This window comes from Medicago sativa, chromosome 4 (genome assembly GCF_051527215.1).
Source record: "Medicago sativa cultivar Bolivia chromosome 4, Bolivia_mono, whole genome shotgun sequence".
Lineage (NCBI taxonomy): Eukaryota > Viridiplantae > Streptophyta > Magnoliopsida > Fabales > Fabaceae > Medicago > Medicago sativa.
In genome coordinates, this window is record NC_140752.1 from 95,351,764 (window position 1) to 95,370,221 (window position 18,458).

At 32.9% G+C, this 18,458-nt stretch overlaps 1 protein-coding gene across 1 annotated transcript; it reads right to left on the reverse strand.

The window, feature by feature from the left end:
* Positions 1–4,907: 4,907 nt before the first annotated feature.
* On the reverse strand, positions 4,908–9,341 carry LOC146934121 (DEA(D/H)-box RNA helicase family protein). Its single transcript, XM_085705969.1, has 10 exons — positions 8,428–9,341; positions 7,752–7,858; positions 7,440–7,495; positions 7,143–7,367; positions 6,757–6,963; positions 6,543–6,629; positions 6,251–6,346; positions 5,958–6,173; positions 5,524–5,706; positions 4,908–5,307 (listed from the first exon to the last, which is right to left on the reverse strand). The coding sequence occupies exons 1-10, from the start codon at positions 9,288–9,290 to the stop codon at positions 5,077–5,079; spliced, it is 2,271 nt and encodes a 756-aa protein (XP_085562095.1). The 5' UTR covers positions 9,291–9,341; the 3' UTR covers positions 4,908–5,076.
* Positions 9,342–18,458: the final 9,117 nt, after the last annotated feature.

The window sequence follows — 18,458 nt, forward strand, 5'->3', positions numbered from 1 at the left end:
GTTCATATGTGAGTTCATCGTTCCCTTTTCCTTGCATCGAATTAAGCTGCGGATTATGTGTTTATGTTGCCTTCCGTGTAGTTGTTCATGTTTGAGTATTTTAGCGTTTTGAGGAGAAAGAGAATTGAGGGAAGTGCTATCGTTTGATTAGAAGGAAAGGATGATTTGGGAGAGATGAAGTTTAGTTGTATGTTTGTATGTTTAATACGTTTTGTGAAATGGAGAAGAAAAGATCCAAATGAAATTCAATTTCCACCCACAAACCCATGGATCCAACCCGTTTTTATCCTTAGATTGGGCTTGGGCTTTGGATTATTTGCAATTTTCATTCTGATGGGATTTTCTTGCTAAATACACACTGCAAATTGATTCTTACACCCACTGCTTTACCAAAAACCCTCTAAAAAAATTCCCAAAAAAATTGTTAAGACTTTTCTTGTTATTTCTAGTTGTTCTTGAACGCAATTACATGTTAAAATTTACTTCAAGGCGTATGCGTTTGTGTTTTGTGAGTTTGTGCACATTTTGTTAAGTTTTTTGTGAATTTGTGACGCGATTGTGAATTTGGATTTTAGTGCATAAATGTGGCTTCGAATCTGAAATTTTTAGAGTGAATTTGACTCCTAGATATGGTGTATACTTGCTGTTTCCGAGTTAGTCTTTGTGAATCTTGTGTTTGTGAAATAATGTGAAGTATCTTGTGAAATAAAGTGCATAAAGAACTTGAAAATTCCATGATCTTTGGTATAGTTAACGACCTTCATCCTCATATTTTTTTTCCTTGAACTAAGTCACTCAAAATTTCTCTAATATCATGAGGATTTAGGCCTTTAACCTTGCTTTAGAATTGTGTTAAAATGCCAAGTTCCTTTTATCACTTTTGGTTAATTTGGTTTGTTACTTCACTTTCAAGTTACATTTACTTTGCCATGCCTTTAGTATGTTGTTTCTAGTTCACTCATGCTACTAACCTTTCTTGTTTCATATCTCCTTTCCATAGCATTTCACATCATCTTTTCACTTTAATTTCTTGCACTTTAATTCATACAAGACTTAGTATGTAAAAACCTAGGAATTCTTGTACTTTACTTTATGCAATTTAAATTTCTTGCAAGACCATAGAATGTATCTAGGCCAATGATGTAATAAGGACAATGGACTCTAATAATGTACACCGACACAAGCACCGACACATGCACACACACCACTTTAGGTATATAGCTAGAATATGCATGTTTAGATGTATGTTTAGGATTGTATGTTTAGATGAATGTTTAGGCTTTATACTTAGAAAAATCAATTTTCCAAAAAAAATATGAACAAACTTCACTCAAATATTTTTCTCAATAAACCTTGGGATCCAAATCCCATTGAATTTTCCTTTTCTTTTCTTAAATAAAAACTTAATGAATTTTAATCATACTTAGACCTTTTTGCAAATAACTAATTCCACCTCACCTTTTCTACAATCTTATGCCCTTGAGGCCTCTCTCTTATTCTTCAAACTCCAATTTTCAAACTTAAAATCAACCAACAAAAACAAAAACATTTTTTAGAAGAGAACTACGGTGGATTTGATCCCTTAATCGGGTACGTAGGCAAGGAACAAAATTCCTTCAATTCAAATAAAACAAAAATTCAAACACATTCTTCTCCCTCCAATTCTTCACTTAGCAAACTTTAGGTGTAAATATCATTTTTCAAATAGCATTTAAAAATAAAGCGCGCGCGTAGAAATTAAAGACGGTTCCTATAGGATACTATAGTCGTTATGGGTGCCTAACACCTTCCCGTAGCGAAAACAACTCCCGGACCTCGATTCTCAAGGGTTTTGCTTACTTTTTCCCTTCCCAAGAAAAAATAAGATATCACCGGTTAAAAAGGTTCAAACGTAATCAATGTTTGACACCCGAAAACCAAGATAAAACAGTCATGGTGATGGCAATTGACGTATATTTAGCGTCAATAAATTGGACTGAAAATTTTTCATATTTTTTTATTTTTTTATTTTATTTTTATGAATCTATCGATGAAGACAACATGCGATTCATCTACTTGTTGTTTGAGATTCAACATATCGGTTGTTCTAATTTCTAGCTGAGGCCAATAGAATCGGTCATGGAAACAACTTCCGATTAATATTAATAAAATTCAATCAATTTTCTCTTTTTAATGATATCATTTCTACAATATTGTTGGATTAAGATATATTTTATTTTTCAGTAATCTAATTTATTCATTTGAAACAAGTTTAAATAAATGTCTTTGTGGGGTGGGGTGGAGACTAGCAGTATCTATATTATATATAAAAAAAAGTGACCGTTTTGGGCTGACTTTTTCTCCTTTTAATTATACTTTAAATTATATTTGTTATATATTTTTAAAGATGTTATATTTTTTATATTGTTTGTATCATTGAAAAAGATAAAAATAATTTGTTATGATATGAAAATATAAAATATCTATTTTTTGAAGAAAAAATATCTATTATCTATACCTATATTTTTAATCATTAAAAAAATACTATAATTTTAATCAAAATTTTGTAAAAATTATTGTTCAATATTTATACGCATTAATGAATTAAGAAGAGTGGACAGAAAGATCTCAACCCTAGTCTTTGTAATTAAAATGTGTGTTATTAGCATTTCTTTTCTCCTTGTTCAAACTTTAAGCAGGGAGGCAGCCACCTGCTCATATTAGAGTGGTGCAAAATGGCGAGTTTGATAATTTTGCTTAGATTGCGGGATTTGGACAAATTAAATACTCGATAAGTACAAAATACTACTAACCCTACATCATTCCAACTCTTAAATGTTGTTGACATTTGATAAAAAGACTCACTTATATGCTTTTGATTGCACTACTCAGAACCAAAATACGAGTTCTCACTGCTAGGATGATATTATACTTTCTTTTTTGAGAGGTAGAATGATATTGTATTTATTTTGCATCGAAAATTGTTGTAAATATTTTTGTAAAGAAGTGTGCACATTACAAAAAAAGCTCACCGAAAAGCAAGTCCTTATTATTAGAAGAGAAATGATATTTGTATAACCATTTTATAACAACTTTTGTGACAATTTTATCTCTTATACTCATTATATTTTTACTTTATCTCTCTATTATTTTGATTTTTGTGTCAGTACATACTTTTCTTTGTAAAAACATGTATGTTAATTTGGTTGTCAAACAAATAGATGTTCAAATAACATTACTCATAATAATAAAAATAATATTTGTACAATCATTTGATTACAACCTTCTTTTTCTCTTTTCCTATTAGTCAAAAACAGGGAAGACGAACATATTATCATTAAAAGATTGTACAAAAGGAGGACAATCGATGAAACTATTTAAAAGGGATTTAATTTGAGAGATGATATATGAGAGAGTCTTGAAAAAGAAAGAAAAAATAAATCGAAAATACATTAAAAAAGGAGGACAATCACCTTACCATTGATTATTTTATCAAGTATGATCATCTCATTATTCTACTAATAAAATCAACAGGAGAAAGGTAATTTCCCGAAGAGAGAAAAATTAAATAAATAAAAAATATATTTAAAATTTCCTCAAAAAAAAATATATTTAAAAATTAAAGAATATATATTTTTTGGTCAAGTAATTAAAGAATAATTTTAGACAATTTTTAGAATAAAATTTAAATTGGTTTTTCCCGCATTCTCCACGATCATATTTCAGCCTCATAAATCCTGTAGTCTTTGAACAAACAAATAATTGTGGTAGTCTTGATGGCTGAGTAACTGAGTTCGGTTATTGCATTGCATCAGTGGGGTATCAATTTGACTTTCTAATTTACAAGGCGGACCCAGTATTGGCACAATACGATCACGCTTGTAATCATCAATCAAGGGTTCTTTCGTGCAAGACAATATAATGGCCCCATAAGGGCTAACATAAACAATTTTACACGTTCATCTGATTTTCTAGTGTTGATGGCGACAAATTATTTTTCCTTTTTACAATGTTATAGAAACAAAGTTTTTCACCGCTTTCTGGTGACTAATTTCTATTGAGAATCTGTGGAGCATCACCCCAATCAAATTTTTTTTTTTTTCTGTATGCAAGTGTCAGAGATCGAACCCTTATCACCTGATTAAGGAGCTCAAATATTTTACCGCTTGAAACAATTTATTATTGATAGGGCGACAAACTCTATTTCAGAGGAAAACTTCATTCTAACGATAGTTAACAATACTAATATTCACAAATGCTTAGATGAGATGATTTTAGTCTTCTCCCCAGTCTAACTAGCTTTACTGAGTTAAAATCTCAAGTTTGATTAAACTTTTTAAACTTGAGACTTGTCGTTACCTTGATGTGTCCTTTGAAGTTAATTTCGAGAGACAAGTCACAACTGAAAAGTAAAAGTATTTAGTTATTATTCCGAGAGATAAGTCACAACTCACAATTTATATGCCTAAGAAAAAAGTCACAATTTATATAAAAAAGTTTGTTTTACATTTAATTTAAGAGCTAGCTTCAAAAGCTGAACACTAGGAATTCATTAGGATAAAGGCCACAAGTGTTTCTACTTGCATGTTTGGTAAGCCACTGTAATTTGAAGGTTGCTCTATAGACCCTCAGGTTTGCTCAACCCCTGAAAAAAGTCATTAGAAAACAGCTTCTAATGAAAAAAAGCCGATCAGAACACATCTCCCAATAGATTTGTCCCATCGGAAGATACATTCTGATAAACTGAGGGACTTTTGAGCAAAAATGAGGACCTATAAAACAATTTCCCCGTGATTTCGGCAAACCCTCTACAATATCTCTCAACAGTCATCAATAAGTCCTTTTTGAATTTACAAGTGCCGTTGGCATACTTTAACTTTTTAGCTTCTGATTTTTAGAAAAGCTCCCACGTGAGCTTATGTGAAAACTTACTCCAACAGCTTCCCTGTTCTCAATTTATGTAAAACTTCTCAGAGGAACATATAAGTATTATCCTACATAAATTAGCTTACTGAGAAGCAACTTCTCGCATTATAAAATGCAACACAAGATGCTTACAAATCTTATTTCAGTTTTTTTTTTTAATGTACACACGAGCTATCTACGGATTCTAATGCCAGGAATGTCTTTCAAACCCATTTTTAGTGCAGTTTTTCGGAAGAGAGAAGGCGGCCTCTGTAAACCAATTGATTCGGAAAATCGGCTTGCTAGCTCAGCTACTGTGCTCTTCTCCCTCCCAATTTCCCTGATGGAGTTATAATAACCAAGCCAAGCATGATAAGCTGCTTCTTTGATATCATTATCAATCTTTGCCATTGACTGCTCAATCTGCAAGAAAACATATACAAGTATATAACTGAAGTCTTAAGGTATGTTCCACATAGCAGCTATAACAAAAGACACAAAACTAATGTGGTCAATAACTTATCGTCAATCATATAAGCCGGGACCCTGAAATATGAGGATTAAAATATCTATGTACAGAGGGAAATGAGAATACATATCAAAATAATGTAGACATAAGAACAAGAGTACAAAGTATACCTTAAGCTGTGCCTGTGGATCTAAATTTGGTAAGGGGAATTTCTCAAGAGGGAGATCCTTGATCTCATTTAAAAAGTACTCTTCCCAAGGTGCAATCAACAATATGCCTTTCCCTTCTTTGCCTTCCCGTCCCGTTCTTCCAAGACGATGTATATATTGTTCACGGTCTGAAGGAATTCCCACCTGGATTCCATATAATATTGTCAAGGACATGGTGGAAATAAGTTGTTCAAAATATAATTATTGGCTACCAGTGTAAGTTTCTCAAAAATCCAAGATAGATTTTGCAAGAAATAGTTATGTCTCGTAGGCAACTCAGTTTGAGAAGTAGTTGACCTCTATCACCCAAAAAAAGAAATTAAAAATTTACAAGGAACACATCACATGTACAGAAAATTATGAGTGGAAATACATTAAAAGATTGAAGTATATACCTGTATCACTAAAGTAACATCAGGATAATTCATTCCACGCGATGTAACATCAGAGGAGACAAGAATCATTTGTTTGGATTCCTTAAACTCATCTGATACACGAGTTCGATACAGCTGAGGTTTTCGAGAATGTATCTCCCTAACATTCAGTTTCATATCCCGAAGAAGGTGATATGTGAGTGATGTCACCATCCCAGTTATACAGAAAACAATAACCTGAATGAAATCAACCAGTTAAAACCATACATCAAATAACAAAGCAATTCAAACTCTGAAACAAAAAATGCATTAACCTTATAATCAGGAGTCTGCGAGATATGCTCTTTCAAGATATGATGTACTATCTGAAAGTGTGATTCATGTGGAGCAGTAAGATAGGATTGCTTTACCTGTATGCCAAACAAAAATAAGCATTAATGCTCATCACTGGAAAATTTTAATGCAATCATTAAGAAACAAGAATTATAAGAATAAATAACAAATTATTAGCAAAAACAAAAAGAACAAAGAACAAATCATATAGCCTAAGGATCCGGAAGTCATTCAAATATGTATTTTATTTTGAAACTATAGTCTGACAATTACCTGAACAGGAGTTTCCACACAACCCATTCCAACTGTATCAACATATTTGTGTTCCCTTTTCAAAACAAGTTGAGATACTCGACGGACCTGCATATTTTGAAGGGTCAGTTATATTGTTGATGGAATACTGCAGCGACACAAACATGCTTGTAAGAACCTTCAATCAAAAACTGATCATCAAAATTAGATTAAAAAAAACCTAACCTAACCTAACCTCCTTTGGGATAGTTGCAGAAAACAGTAAGGATTGTCTTTGACGGGGCAAACAATCAACAATTTTTTCTATATCCTTTCGAAACCCAAGGTCCAGCAAATGATCAGCTTCGTCAAGTACAAGCATCTGCAATCCCATCAGTCGTACAGATATTCCGGTCTTATTCTCAATATGATCCAGCAACCTACCAGGTGTAGCAACAAGCATCTGAAAAATTCAATACAGGAAATACAAAAATTATTGTGTTGCTAGCATGATGATTTTTCCATAAAATATAAGCAACGTCTCCTTTTCCCTCTCCCACCCCAACTAAACAAGCATTAGTCTTAAACCTGGCCTGAAATCACAGCCTATGAAACATAAGAAGTTCAGTTATAGCACAAAACCTGGCATGGATCTGATTCAAGCCGTTTCTGGTCAACTTTAAATCGTACACCTCCAACTAGAGTCTGCACCCCTACACCATCGTGATATTTAAGCAAAACTTTTGCTTCAGCAGCAATTTGACTAGCAAGTTCTCTGGTAGGGCATAGAATAAGAACAAATATTGGTGGTGCACGATGAGAGGTCTTGCTACTCATAGCTTTCAAAACTGTTTCAATAGCAGGAAGCTGTTTGCACTTAGCATCATTCATAGAAAGAATAAAAGTAGGATGCATTGCATTAAAATAACAAGGGTGTACCAAAAAAGCTGCAGTTTTTCCAGTGCCAGTTTTAGCCTTGACCATAACATCATTACCTGCAATGTAACCGAAGTGGAAGGGTCATCAAAACAGAGTCTAATAGCCATATTAAAAGAATGAGAAATGTAATAACAAACAAAGTAACAAAATAAAAGATTCAAAGTGGACACATAAAACAATAGGATTGAGAAAAGAATTATAATTCAACAACTTTTACAGTATACGTCTTTTGTACGATTATCAAGTGTTAATAATGATGATGAGATGATAAACGATATAAAGAAATTGGATTGCAAGGTATAGGAAACATACCCTCAAGACAAATAGGGAGGCTAGTCTCTTGAACCTGAGTCATATGAGTGTAACCAGATGCAGAAAGTGCTTTGATTGTCAATGGTGATATAGCACACTTGTCAAATCTACGAAAACAAAACATCCGAATCACTGATTGCAAGCATGTTGCTTCACAAATATAAGCAAACAAAACATGCACATTCATCATTACTCAATCTCAAATACATATTATCATTACTTATAATCATCATTACTCAAATATTGATTGCAAGCATGGTGTCTCTATATGGTTTTGCCATAAGCAAGCTTTAACAAATCATCATTACTTATGGTCTATTTGAATTGATTTAATTGAGTCTATCTACTGCCATAAACAGAGACACATGTGAGATTGTTTGTTAGAGCTTATGAAAATAACTTATAGCATGTTCATAAGATATTTTCAGTTTATGTCCATAAGCTTTCCAAGATAACTTATCAAAACAGTTATGACTTATACAAAAACAGTTTGACGTTATTTTATCTTTTGTTATAGAAATAACTTATGCATGAACACTTACATGATATGCGCTTAACTAAGCTGCTAATCCAAACTATGGGGCCTTATCTAAGTTACTCAAATACAAATTCCGCACACAGAAAAATATAACCATTTCCATTCCAATTCCATCAAAGGAATAACAAATAACAATACCTTGTCTGACTAAGAACATTTTCAAGTTCCTGACCCTGATTCTCCTCCTCATGGCGAAGCAATTTCTTCTTCTTAAGCTCATTCTTAATCAACTCAACCTGCTCCGAAAAATCAGTTTCATCATCAAAATCCTTAGGCTTCATTCTCCTAACCCTCTTCACATCATATTTCCCCAAAGCAGCAATACTACCCACCTTAGAATAGTACCCCTCATTCTTCGATTCCAATTCATCCTCACTCTCACTATCACTCGAAGAATCATTCTTTCTCCAAATTCTTTGCCTTTCAGGCTTTTCCATCCCAACCCTCTTCTGATCACTCAAATCCCTAACCCTAGGAACAGAACGAATCGAATCACTGACTTCAGGAAAAGAACGGTAGCCCCTAATTTGTGAATAATTATTCAAATTCCGATTGCGTAAATCAATTTGCGGCGATGCTTGGGCTTGAATCTGGGTCTGGGCCTGGGGTTGGGTTTGGTGGGTTTCTGGGCCGTCGAGGTCGTTCCAGAGATCTAGAGCACCGTCTTTCATGAAACGATCGGCGAGGGCTTTGATGTGTTGATCAGGGGAAATAGGGTTATGAGTGGTGGAGGAAGATGAATATGAAGAAGGTGAGAGAGTGGAGCGAATGTGAGATCGAATGCGAGCTTGGTAGAGTTGTTTCTCTTGTTCGAGAAGATTGCGCTGTTTCTCTTTGGCGCGTTTTTCGTGCATACGTTTCCATTTCCATTTGCTTACGCCGCCGGGGAAGGTGCGAGGACCGCCGCCCATATTACGGCGAAGGGTTAAGTTCCAGGCTGTTATTGACATTGATGCTGCTGATGATGCCGTCCAGCCTTCCCTTATCATCCATCCCCACATTTCTGCTTCTGTTCTGATGGAGGAAGAAGGGTTTTAGGGTTGTTTTTGTATGTGTGTTTAACAGAAACAAGGGTTTAAGGCTTAACACAACCACGTCCTCAAGCAGGACAAAGTTGATTTTTTTTTTTTTCTTTCTTTCTGTCCTACAAAAACAAAATTGTGTCATAAAACAATTCAAATATTTTTATTTTTGGTGTCATAAAATAATTCAATTTTAATATCAAATTTGCTCTTTTGCAAACCAAGTGTTTCAGCTCGGACAACTTGTTTAGGAAAACCTAAATTCGATTATGGGTAGAAATAATATTTGGCCAAATTTTACATATTTTTCGATCGAACTCTGAATTATTACAATCACATTCATTTTCTAAGAACCAGAGAATTAAAACAACAAAAAAATTGTTCTTTCACAATTTTAGCACGAACCGAATTATATCGAGATAAACTTGTTTTTGATTCAGCATGATAGAGACACTAATTTTTCTTCGTTATGAAAATCTAGAGACCACTTTGAATTTAACTTTTGTCAATGAATAAATTGGTCCAAACAAAAATTATAAAAGACCAAAATACGTCTTCAGTCTTAATTTAATTGGTATATATATAATCCTTAATATCAACTTTTTTTAAGGAAGTTATCAACTTAATAATATAAAATTTATCTTTACACCCCTTAAAAAAATATTTTAACAAATACATTTAATCAAATCACACTATAATACGTTCTTTAGATTAATACTTATATCTATTGTTGGCCAAAAAAAAAAAATACTTATATCTATTTATGCATCAATTATATGAACCAACTTTATTGTCCCATTTTAACACGCCAAAAAATGACCACATACATACATTATGAAAAATGTTTTATGGTACGACAATAAATATGCATACGAAATGTGAGAATCAATTAGTTAATGTAGAGATAAAGATTCAAGGGTGGTAATTGATTCGTCACATCTCGTGTATGTTTAGTGTCGTATCATAGAACATTTTTCATCTCCTAATCTTGTAAAAAAAAAAAAAAAAGACATTAATCTCTTGTTTGTATAGATTGTAAAGAAAAATGCACGTGTTTTGTCTTTTGTGCCATTTTGAAGTTAGGGATTTCTGACTTTTCTCTGCTCATGAAATCAATAGTAACACTTCAGATATTAACCATTCAAGTAAGATCTGGTGCTCACAAAGAATATACAAGTCATCACACCAAGGGATCCTAAAACTAACATGAATTTCACAAGTACATCTCTAGCTGCACTGCAGATACTCATCTCTGTTTCCTTTCTCTTCAACATCCTTCGAAAGCAATTCATGGGATATGCATGCATAAAGAGGTTCTTGTTGTGAATTCGGACTCAAAATCACACAAATACAAACTATGATGTGTGGAGTAAAGGAAAGTAGTAACCAATATCAAAGTAAACACAAGCAATAACAACAATAACAACACCTAGATCTAATCTAGGAATCAAAGTGAAAAGCACAAAACCACAAGCAAAAGATAAAGGGAGAAGAGAAACAAAACACACCAAGAAATGTTCACCCAGTTCGGTCCAACTTGACCTACTCTGGGGGAGAGAGCAACCCTCCAATCCACTAAGATGAAAGTGATACAAATGGGTTACAAGAAATTAGCTTAAAAGCTCACAAAAGAACAAAACCTAATTTCTACCCATTTTCATGTCACCCACACTCACAATGAATCCTAAGGCTTTGTTTGGGAGTTTGGAGGGGAGGGGAGGGGAGGGTTTTGCAAAAAAGGAAGGAGCAAGTGGAAGAAATAGAAGACATTGGGAGGAGAAGGCTTTGGAGGTTAATTTTTTATTCATAATAAAAAATCCCCCTCATTTGGGGGAACTCAAAAATTGCATTGAGGGAGGGTTTTGGGGGGTTATGGAGGGTTTATATGAATTTTTCAAATTCAATCTATTCTTAAAATTAAAAGTATATTAATCATAAGTATTAGTTTATCATTCTCTAAAAAAATGTTCTTTCAAAAAATGTGAATTTTTTGTCCATTTTTCTATATATTTCCAACCCCCCAAAGCCCTCCCCTCCCTTCCCCTCCAAACTCCCAAACAAAGCCTAAGAGAAAACACAAAAGGAAGCTTTTAATCCTTCCAATGGTGAAATCTCACTACCCAAGCTGTTTACAATGTTTCCCAACCCAAGAGATCCTCACTACAAAGACACTCAACCCTAAAGTTACCTCCTTTGTAATCCAAGTTTCTCTCACTTCAAGCTCTCCTTCAAAATCTGCAAAGAACACTTAAATAGTACTCTGCAACCGTCAAAATCGTGTCACGTTTTCCCAAATCGTGACACGTTTGGTGCGTACGACCCAAGGTACGACCAACCTTATCCTGAAAACTTGCCCAGCAAGCCGAAAAATCGTGTCACGATTCCCCAAAATCGTGTCACGATTGGACACCCTGCAAAACATGCTCACGGCACTACCAAAATCGTGACACACGCTTGCCAAATCGTGTCACGATTATGTTTTTTCACAAACTCAATTTGGAAGGCATAAACAACAGTTCTCCTTCAAAGCAGTATTAATAGACTGACATCGTATAAAATAAAAGTGAGTAGAATTAATACAAAGCTGAAGATGATTAAGACCGTAAGAACTATTTTGTATTTATCATATATGTGGTAGTTAAATCTCAGTTATTATTATTTATTGAAGAACACAACATATAGAAACTAGGTGGATTTAAGAACTTCTGTTGATTGCTGTTAACCACTACTATCATCTTACTAAGAGGCAACAATATCTTACCAAAACAGCAAACAAAGAAATGAAAGACTCCATTCTTATGCTTTTGAGTTTACAAAACCCAATAAACGTCGCCAATTCTAGAATGTATCTTTTACACTCTTAACATAAGGCATGCTTACTTGCAAGTCACAATTATAGCATTTGTCAAATGAGAGTTTTTGTACCGCTTGCAGTCATGGTTAGGGGCTTAGGGCTAACTGGATGAAAGGTCAAGTCGTAGTAGGATGCATTTACAGCAGGATATCCACATCTAAGTTAAATGAATTCCCATGATATAAGAATATCAGAGACATGTATTGAGTTTCTTATCTGAAAAATAAACCATATTCTAAATCGAAATAAACTAAGGAAATTCTTCGGAAAGAAATAACATACTCAGAAGGCGGTCAACAGCAGCCAGCCTCAGTCGGTGTCAATTTAGCTAATTTATATTGTTTCAGAGTTTGCACAACATGAAAATTGGAAAAGGGATAAATAACAGTTGTGAGTGTAGGCCACACACCTCATATCTTTTGGATATGTTATTGCAGTCTTCAGTTTTGACTAGACAAACCTTCAATTGCTTCAAATTATGAGAATTGTTTAACTAAAACAAGAAAAAAAGAAAGCCAGGGAAATGAATGTTGAAGTGTCTCTGTGCACCATCTTTTCTCTATGTTGACAAGAGTCTTACTTCTTGGTGAAGCCAAGAGCTATAATCTTGATGTTGATACTCCCTGTACCTAAGCATATGAGAATGCTGCTATATATTGAATCACACTATGATCTCAAGAATGAAACAATGGAGTCCTTACCTCAAGCCAATCACACTATGACCTGATCAATTATTAGTCACATTGAATCTGAAAAAATAGCAGAAGATTATATAAGAATCCAAACAAGTATCCAAAATCAAAGAAAATAAGTCAACTTTAAAGGACGATCAAAACAGCAGATAAGACTCAATTCATGAATTCACGGCAGAGGCAATAAGTACTAAGCAATTACAAGAAATGATAATGTAGAAAGCGGCAATAACTGTCACCAAACTTGAACGCATACACCAAAGTAACACATTAATAGAATTAAGTAACCAAAGTAACATTCGGTATCCAGGAAGCAACCCAAGCATGAAGCATGCCTCGCTTTCTACAAACTTGCTGAAGTTCAGCTTCTAAAATACAAACTCAACCTTCTCTTGCTGATCTTTTAAATGGAATTTACAAACTACACCTCAATTGATAAAGGAGAAAAAACTAATTAGATAAATATAATTATCATAGAAAATGTAATTGAAAAAATTCATAAAACTGATCAATTCTAAAAAATATAATTTAAAAAATTCATAGAAAAAACCAATTCTACAAGTCTGGTTGAACTGCATATTTGCATCTACACACCAACCTGCACTTCATCTTACATATTTCTTGCCTAATCAAACTTTGTGCATCATTGTCATCATAAAACAGACAAAAATTAACTTCTCTTTAAACTATAGTTTCTCTGCCATGTTAACAAAATGCAGACTGGTGTAAGATGACTGCTTATAAACTTGAGACATGATCCAATTACCACAAACACTATCATCTGTGAACCCTACAGCAAACTGGTTTGGTTTCTGCGGATGTGTATCTATAACTGTTGGGTAGATTATTTCACTGCAACAATCAAATAAAGAAAATAAAGCAAAAGCTGATGACAACCTTAGCTTACACACTACAGCCACAAGCACACTAGCCAAACCAGCTAATAATGAACATCCTATCCAACCCAAAAAAGCTGATGAACAACCTTAGGTAACACAATCAACGCCAAAGCACACCATCTCAGAAACAGATACGTGCTAAAATGGCCACTGATATGAAATAAGCCCCACAAAATGATGCAAAAACCTGCACTTTGCCAACAAAACTCAGCTGCAGCCAGTGGCGTTGCCAGGACCTTGAGGCAGGGGGTTCAAACTTTTAAATTTTAATTTTTTTATAATAATATATATAAAATTATATATATTAAAAATTATAATATTGTACTTAAATTGCATACATTTTTTTGGGTACAAAATTACATACATATTTTATAATTGTTCTTTACGTGATTTAATGTTTATAAAATAATTGAATAATAATCTGTGTTATCGAACACATATCTCTCAATATAAGTCCGAAGACAGTTATTGATTGACATGAAATTAAAGATGAGACCTTTGATTTTAATGTTACCCGTTATGTTAAGTGGATTTTTTTTTTAATATAGAATATTAATTGGATATTTTTGGACCTGAAAATTGCCATTATTTTGTATCAACTAAGATATATAATTTTTTTATGAACACATAATAAGTAAACTAAAATGTTCTTTAACTAAGATATATAAGACAATAGTGGAATGAACTGTTTTTAGATAACTTGTAACCGACAAACAAATGCAACATGGTTTTCCTTAAAAAAAAAGCAACATGTTTTAATTTTAATTCCCAACATTTAACTTTCTCAAAAACAAAAACAAAAAAATCCCAACATTTAACTGATTAATGATAGATGAAGCTGCTTTTCCTAACAAAAATTGACATATAATAAAGCTAGTAAATATATTTATTCAATATATATCGTTGTTGAATTGATCAAGTTGAGTAAATATATTAATTCCAATTACTAGATTATAAAGTATTAGTGTGTTTTGACTTTGTAGTCTGAAAACCTATAGCTGATATTGTACTATAGACTACACTATCTATGTGAGACTTTAACTGTCCAAATGTCCAATACAGAGGTGCAACAAGCAGCTTTCTCTGCGGAGAGGGTTCAAGCAATAAAATTGAGGGTGTTCAAGTATTAAAATAACATTAAAAATAGGTGTAATTTGGAAAAGTGAGGGGGTTCATGTGCATCCCCTGGGCATAACGTGGCTCCGCCACTGGCTGCAGCACGATACATCCGCCCAAGAGTACAGCTGAGAGTACTATAAAACTTAATGAGTGAATTTTTTTATTTTATTTACAAAATGAATGAAATTTCTTATATGTTAGGAATTTGAAATATATAATACCAACATTACACCTAAGGTTGTTGACTTAATTTGAGTTGTCTAACTGATTTTTAAAATAGCTGTTTACAGTTTGTTTTGACAATATACATAATAGGTACTTCTAATAGTTTACTTAGAAATAACTTGTAAGCCTAAAAGAGGTTTCACTACTTTGCAAAACAGAAAGAAAATGATAAGTACTCATAAGTGCAAGCATCATTTCTTATCATTTCAATGCATGTTTTGTTGATATATAGATGATATGCTTAAATTTGTAATCACTATAAACTTACTTGTTTTTCTTTACTTTATAGAAGACTGCATTTTAACATAAGCTGTATGCAGGTAAACAGATATAGGAAAAAACACTCATGAAGTTGATGATACAAAGAGATGACGAGCAAACACCAAAAACTGTCTAAATAAATTGGAAACTCTGATTTGATTTAAACATTAAATTGAACATAAAGTTGAAAAACAAAGAAACATAAACTGAACTAATAAATCATCAGAAAAGAAACTAAACTACTTTCTACCTAAATATAATAACAGATAACTCAACTAAACCCTAACCCATGTACTTTTTTACAAACATATAATTCAATTCATAATCCCTTTTCTCATCCTATCATCTCATCCTATCATGTTGTCGGTCCGACATAGTAACGCCTCTGGATCACCACTTCTCAACCGGTTGGACTCCAACTTGGGGAAAAAAATCCCCTCGGCTGAAAAAAGGAGACCTCCATCCTTGACTTCTCTAGGGAACCAGCGTTCTTTCTCCAAAAACCGATGTCCCGCCTCTGAGATGGGGATATGGTGTGGCAGGTCTCTCTGAGGACGAACTCGAGCGTGGGAAGTTATTGTTGGAATATTTTATTATTTATTATATTCCAATAATATTATGTGGGCAAATATCGTAACAATAATTATATTAGCTATTTATCATTTGTGGGCCTTAGTTGATTAGTGATCAAATTAAGTAATAAGGCTATTAGATTTCTAATTGGATAATTAAATAATATTTAATTAGTTGATATGGACTCCATGAGTGGATGTCTGGATGGCCCATTAACGGAATAATGGGAAACCCTAATGGCCATCCAATATAAAAGAGGCTATGGTCCCCAATATACCGTACGCGGCAATACTCTCTCTTCTCCCCATCTGAAGAGAACTTGAGGCATAAAGGTACCGGTTGAGGAAGAACCAAATTAGCCGCCGCTAACCGTGTTGACGTTGATGTTTGGTTTCAGATCACCTCCTCTCTTTATCGTTGTTGTCGAGAGGGCTGCCATCAAAGCTTCATCTCCAGGTATTCATAATACCCTAATTCTTAATATCCTTGATAAATCAAACATGTCGTAGATCCGATCATAATCATGTTCAATGTCTTGTTTGCTTCCGCTATTGATTCATAATTGTTGAACATGTTTTATGAAATCTATTTTTCTATTAAAACCTAAATTTCCAACAAGTGGTATCAGAGCCACTTCATGTTTGATCTATTGGGATGTTAATATATTCAATTGATGTATACGCATAAATGATCCATGTTTGGGTTCAATTTTGTTTTGTGGCGTGATATATATTCTGCTCTTTGATGTCGATGCCTATTTGTTTTCCTGTTTCGTCGATGCCTTTATATTAAAGGATCCAGTTTGCATAAACCTTACTTTGAATATTAGGGCATACGGTTAATTTCTTCAAATCTTTGTGGACACTATTTGACCAATTTGGATATCTATTCTATATTTTTTCTAGATTTATTTAATCTTACGCTAGAAATCCATGGATTCAGATTTTATTTTTTTCTTGGATATTCATCGATAGTGTTCACATATAGCCATCACTGTTGAGGCAAATAAAGTTTTTTGTTTTTGTCATACGGAAATTTGTTTTTTTTTTTTTTTTGGATAATCGGTATCCTTTATCAAAATCTTGGAAAATAAATTTATTTATTTTGTGAAATACATCATGTGTATTTTATCTTGGTGGTTGACTATTATGAATGCATTTTTTGGATTGCAAACTGTTAATTCCTTGAAATTGGCATAAGGTTATCGGCTGAATCCATGATTTAAGAGTTTTCCTGTTTTTATTTTATTTTATGGTTTACATATTAAATCAATTAAGTCTAATTTGTTTCTTAAAGGTTACATTTGAAACAAATCTCAATATATTTGATTCCGTTTACAAATATATATTTTTTCCTTCAAGGGTTTTACAAATACATTTGTGTGTGTATATTCTCTCTTAAAATATGGATTCAGTTGCATGTCATCCAGTCAGGAATGCAAAGTTGTTTTCGTTCCATTGCAGTTAATTGGCTAATTTATTTACTTTATGGAAGTAACCAGATTTTTTCGTTAATTATTTTTCATGAACAGACAAAGAAAATCAGTTTATTCTATGTATGTATGAATGTTTTGGCAAATCCATAGATTTATTATTGCATATCACCTTTAGAAGGATACTTCAGAGCCATAACATGATAATATTTTGAATATGGATTAGATAAAGATTTGAATTTTGTTTAATTTTGGTGATTTGATTTTAAATCAAGTCTTTTGGTTAAAAATAATTTTCAAACATTGCTATCATATCTTGCGACTTAATTTCTATTTGAAATTAGTTTTGATTCACAAAGATTTTGTACATAAAGTTTATTTTGAAAAGTAGGCACATAAAGATTAAAATATATTTGTGATATATTTGCTGCCTTTTAATAATGAATCTCAAAATATTATGAACATTTTTTTTTTTGTACATAAGGTAAGAATTTGGTTCTTTATAGTTTTGGAAATAATAATTCTAGTTTTGTTTGTTTGTTTATAAACATATAAAGTTTGTTTCCTTATTTACGAAATAATTGAGTCTACTCTAGAGTTATTCCCTATTTTATTTAAAGAATCGTTGATATATGTGAATCAATTGTGGCATGAATATTTTTTTGGTGTATATAAGATTCAATTTTCTTTTGATTTTAAATTGAATATTTGGTTTATAGCATGATTGTGATATTTGAGTTTATTGTTATTAAGTTTCTACAATAATATTATTTTTCTTTTCTTCCAATCATGCATTTAGGACATATTTCATGCTATGTTTGTTGTCGCTTTTATGTTTGTAAATGCATTGTCATACACACGTTGGTGTTGTTTTTTGGGACTTGCATCTTCTTTTCAATTATTGTGAATTTGTCTTCACACTTAAGGGTTGTCGAGTGACCTTATGGTTACTTAGCAACATAATGAACTAATTCGGCCTACATTATGTCGGTAGTGCCTTGTAAATTTAAGACATTTCCCATTTGCATTGTAAAATTAAGACCATTCCTATTTAAATTCATTTATTGAATTGTCTAGTAATTCTAGTTGTTT

Excerpts from the sequence above, each read along its gene's own strand:
- LOC146934121 (XM_085705969.1), bottom strand. The coding sequence starts at position 9,290 with ATGTGGGGATGGATGATAAGGGAAGGCTGGACGGCATCATCAGCAGCA. Across the intron at positions 7,859-8,427 it reads AATGTTCTTAGTCAGACAAG|ATTTGACAAGTGTGCTATAT; the intron begins GTATTGTTATTT and ends TTGTTTTCGTAG. Across the intron at positions 6,347-6,542 it reads GTGTGGAAACTCCTGTTCAG|GTAAAGCAATCCTATCTTAC; the intron begins GTAATTGTCAGA and ends TTTGGCATACAG.